Raw genomic sequence first — 5,000 nt, 5'->3', positions numbered from 1 at the left:
AGCTTTTAAGCTAGTTTTATATAAAACTAGCTCCAGGAAGCTTCCAGAATGTTGACAGAACATTATTTGTGTCTTCTGTCTCCCATTACAAGGTGAAAGGAGGACAGTTGTACTCCTTGAAGATGTTTGTTGACAATCAAATAGTTTTAGTTGAATCTTCTATTTCTCTGTTTGAATTAAGCTGTCAAAGGTAAGATTGATTGATTTCAGATGAAAAATGGCAGAAATGAAAACGTTACTTACCTAAGAAACTCATATAAGACGCAGCATGGAGTAAAAATTTGATAAAAGGCTTTCGACAGAGTTTACCAAATTTACTGTGAGGAGCAACCATATAAATCATACTAAGAACTGGGAACAGGAAACAAATTGTTAAAGCAATTGTAAGTTGTTTAATGGCAGGCTTTCGTCGGAAGTTACCTAAACCTTCGTACCATTTAGATGCTAGTAACTGTTGACAATTTGGATGAGAAACAAACTGAAACAAATACAGGAAATAATAATAATAATAATAATAATAATAATAATAATAATAATAATAATAATAATAATAATAATAATAATAATAATAAACACAGATAGAGAAATGCTTTCTAATTGATGTATCAATACCAATAGATGACAATGTTTCTCTAAAAGAAATGGAGAAACCTTCAAAATACAAAGACCTGGAAATAGAGGTAACTAGGCCATGGTCCACACCACCAGATGTTTTAAGCATCTCAGCAGTGATTCCTGATGGGCTGGGGGCTTTTCTTGGCTTCATGCCCTTAATTGCTTTATCTACCAGAGTGCTGTCTATTAGGATAGCTGGTCCCTCAACTGGATCAACATTTGGTAGGCTCTCCTCCTCCCATTCATTCTCCACATTCAGCAGTTTTTCATAATGGCTTCTCCAAGCCTCTTTCTTTTCTGAATCATTAAAAGCAAGTGCACCATCATCCATGCGGAAACATTTCTCTCCCATGACATCACAATTTTCTCTCACACACTCTTGCAATCTGAAATACCTCAGTTCTTTGGTCTTCACGTCGCTGGACATTAGCATATATGTTGTTATATGAAATGTATACATTAAAAAAAACCAATCAAATGTCTTTTCCAAGCCATAAACTCATAAGGCTGGTTTCCTAGATTCTGTGGTGTATATATTCCCCCCCCCCGCCCCCGTCAGCCCATTTGGGATGTCTGTCTGTTGCAGGATTACTCATTTTTCCTAGGTGAGTGGATGGAAGCAATGTGAAATGAAGTATTTTGCTCAAGAGCACAATGTGTCACTTGCTCCAGGAACTGAAACTACAATCTTACAATCATAAGTGCAACACCCTAACCACTAAGCCATTCCCCCCTAGAAACAGATATAGATGTGTAAAACATTTATATGTAGATGTACAAAATATATTTTTAGTTGTATAAAATATATATGTTGATGCATAAAATATATGAATAAAGTATGAAAGGAAAGTGCTAATATGGCTGATACAGAAAAATATTCCAGGAAAATTATTCTGAAAAATTACATGTTTGATTACATGTTTGATAAAAACAATGAAATAATGAAATAATGTAAGAAAATCAGCTTTACCCTCTTTTGTTTGTATTTTATGGCAAGTTTCAATCGATTTAATTTCTTGTTTTCTTTATTTTGATCATCATCAGGCGATCGTGAATCATGATTCAAAATGACCTCAAGTTCTTTTGAACCTCGAATTTCATCCAATAAATCAACAGAAAACTGCTGACAGATTTTACCGAGTTCCTGATATTCTGTTTTAAATTCATTTTCAAGTTCACTGAGATTCCGAAGTTCCCAACTTAACTCAAACGCTGTAAGAATCGGATCTTTACTTGATAAAGCAATGAGCGAAGGGCTTGCCAGTGCTCGATAGGCATTGATTCTGGCTCGTGAATGGCCTAAAACATCATCGGTACTTCCTTTGAGACAATCATCACAATGACAGGTGAGATCATGGGGTCGAGGTATCCTGTAACCACGGTCAAGCAACATTTTAATGATTTCGTAGTTGTCAATATGACCTGCTAATATAATTGGTGTGATGTCCAAGGTGAAAGTATTCGATTCAAATTCAGTTTGAAGATACTGAAATATAAAATAGGAAATTGATTTGGAAAATTTGGATAATTTTAAGTTTCTGTAAATAAAATTTTTCAATATTTCATAAATGAAATTAATATCTTATTTTGTTATTTAAAGATGTTTTCTGAAAGAATATGAACTTTTAGGACACACACACACACACACACACACACACACACACACACACACACACACATTTTCATAAATATGTGGAGTGAGGGAAAAAGATAGGTAGATAGATAATCAGACAGTCAGACTAATATACAAATATATATATTCATTCATAGTTAGACACACAGACAGACAGATTGAAAGAAAGAAAGAAAGAAAGAAAGAAAGAAAGAAAGAAAGAAAGAAAGAAAGAAAGGAAGCAAGAAAGAAAGAAAGAAAAAAGAAAGAAACAAACAAAGAAAGATAGATAATTATTGTTAGGATCAAATGTTAATTTGCTTTCCCTGTTTTACATCCATTTTATTTTTTCATGTTTGCAAAAGCAGAATGGTTTATTTATTGGAGGAATTAATTTTATAGTTGGGTCACTTGCCCACACTATTTGTTAATCAGCCAACCATAGAAAGTGGAACCTGTTTTGCCTTTAGTTCAACATCCTCCATCAAGAAGGGCAATATACATTGCCCCATAGGTAGAACTGAAGTAAAATTTGAACTTATGACCTTGGATTTCAGTTGGGCAGGGTTTGAGCATCTAATACAAATTCTCAAAATTCCAAATAGAATCCATGACAAAGAATTTGGTTTAAGGAATGGAGGAGAAGGAAATATGGAGGTTATTTTTACAAGAGAATATTCTTAGAGAAAGTTGTTAAAGAGTTATTAGGATACATTGTGTGTGTGTGTGTATGTGTGTGTGTGTGTGTGTGTGTGTGAGTATGTGTGTGTGCGTGTGTATGTATGTAATGCATATGTATAGATATATATGTATGTGTGTGTATATGTGTAAATATATATATATATATATATATATATATATATATATACACACACGTATGCATGTATGTATGTATGTCCGTATGTATGTGTGTGTGTATATATATATAGTTCAAATTTATAGAAAAACAAGACAAAGACAGGTGTAGGAGCAACAAGCAGGTGTAATAGTCCACAATGTGTCAATACTCACATCTTCTCCATATTTCTGCAGTTGGTGAGTTAAGATCATTTCCACTGCTTCCACATATTCTTCTCGGATGGCGTACAGGAGCGCATCCTCCAACTCCACATCGGCAGCAAGTAAAGACTCAACGAGTTCACCGTTTTCATTCTCAATAGCAATAACAAGGGCTGACCGCCCTAGGGAATCTTTGCAACTCTTATTTATATGCCGTTCTGTTGCTTCACTAAGTGCACGTTTGGCACCAGCAACATCTCCCTTCTCCACGGCACCCAAGAACATTCGCTCTTCATTGTTCAGTTCTTTTTGTTTCTTTGGTTTCAAATCCATTTTGCTTTATTCTGTCCAAATTCTTTGATTCACGTAATCTTTATGTTCAGCAGTGAGTCCATTGGACATAACAAATATTAATCTCTGCTGAAAGAAATACAAAAGAAGAGAAAATGTTATAAATGAGAAAAAATTTTTATAAACAAATATTGAAGCATTGTGCTAGTGCCCATGGAGCACTAAGAGCACCTTCTGAGCATGATCGTTGCCAGAGCCACTGACTGGCTTCCGTGCAAGTAGCATGTAAAAAGCACCATTCGAGCGTGATTGTTACCACCATTGCCTTACTAGCACTTGTGCCAGTAGCACGTGAACAAAACATTCGAGTGAGATCGTTGCCAGTGCTGCTGGACTGGCTCCTGTGCCGGTGGAATGTAAAAAACACCATTTGAGTGTGGCCGTTGCCACTACACTCTCGAAGTGGTTGGCATTAGGAAGGGCATCCAGCTGTAGAAACTCTGCCAGATCAGATTGGAGCCTGGTGCAGCCATCTGGTTCGCCAGTCCTCAGTCAAATCGTCCAACCCATGCTAGCATGGAAAGCGGACATTAAACGCTGATGATGATGATGAGTGAGTTGGTATTTTAGAAATGAAGGAAATCTCAAATGCAGGAGAATAGCTGTGGAAACAGTTTAGAGGATCAAATAAAATACCTTTATAGACAGAAAAATGTCTAGCCAGCTGTTGCAGAGAATCGCACCCGGTACTTCTCAAAGATCGATCCTCTGTGCTGGCTTGCTGAACACTTTTTCCCATCTCTAAGAGTATTCTTACTTGGTCCTCTAAGCTGTTTTCCTAGCTATTCTCCTGTGTTAAAGTAAAAGACGTTATTGGTTCTTTAGAAAACAATCATCCATGAATGTTGATTGGGTTAACATCTATCCAATGTTATTACTAAGAGTGTTCACTTATCAATATGGCTGGCAACGGCGCTGAGTAATGTGCTTAATATCAGTTTATGTTACAGATCGACAATGGTTATTCTTGTACTTTTTTCAGATTAATAATGTTGCTGATAGAAAATAACAAAATGAATGCTAATTCAAAAAATAAAAAATATTAAATAAAATAAGCGCGACAAATTTCACATGTTACAATTTATATATGAATAATGTTTAACAATCAATTATAATAATATTGTTATATTCACATACTGGAATTTGGTTGGGAAAATTTTACAAAAATAATTAAGACCAATTTTCACAAAACAAACTAAATATTCAAATAATTTAACTTAAATTAAAATGTTGCCTGGTTGTGGCTAGTGTTGAGGTTTAGTGCAATGTAGCAATTTCATTCCCTGCTGTGTTCATTGTCAGAACAATTAATTCTTTTGAAGTCAGTGTGACATCTTTCAGAGCGACCAAGGAACCAACTAACAGGGTGTTATTGTTGTCATTCATAAATTTGAGATAAGAAATTTATGTGAGTAAACATAGA

General features: G+C 35.1%; 1 protein-coding gene across 4 annotated transcripts in view; it reads right to left on the bottom strand.

The window, feature by feature from the left end:
• The window catches only part of LOC115218635 (transient receptor potential-gamma protein-like), a 55,274-nt gene that overhangs the window by 42,612 nt on the left and 7,662 nt on the right, over window positions 1–5,000 (bottom strand). For 3 of the 4 annotated variants that reach the window (XM_036508198.1, XM_036508197.1, XM_036508195.1), the window contains exons 2-4: window positions 3,239–3,646; window positions 1,586–2,101; window positions 244–478 (exon numbers count right to left, since the gene is read on the bottom strand). In XM_036508198.1, the coding sequence (XP_036364091.1) occupies window positions 244–478; window positions 1,586–2,101; window positions 3,239–3,559 (1,072 nt within the window). In that variant the 5' untranslated portion in view covers window positions 3,560–3,646. The remainder of the gene's footprint in view (window positions 1–243; window positions 479–1,585; window positions 2,102–3,238; window positions 3,647–5,000) is intronic. The other variant, XM_036508196.1, reaches the window with a different exon arrangement.

Source organism: Octopus sinensis, linkage group LG13 (genome assembly GCF_006345805.1).
Source record: "Octopus sinensis linkage group LG13, ASM634580v1, whole genome shotgun sequence".
NCBI lineage: Eukaryota > Metazoa > Mollusca > Cephalopoda > Octopoda > Octopodidae > Octopus > Octopus sinensis.
The sequence above is the reverse complement of the archived record's forward strand: the minus strand, read 5'-3'. Positions and strand labels throughout refer to the sequence as shown.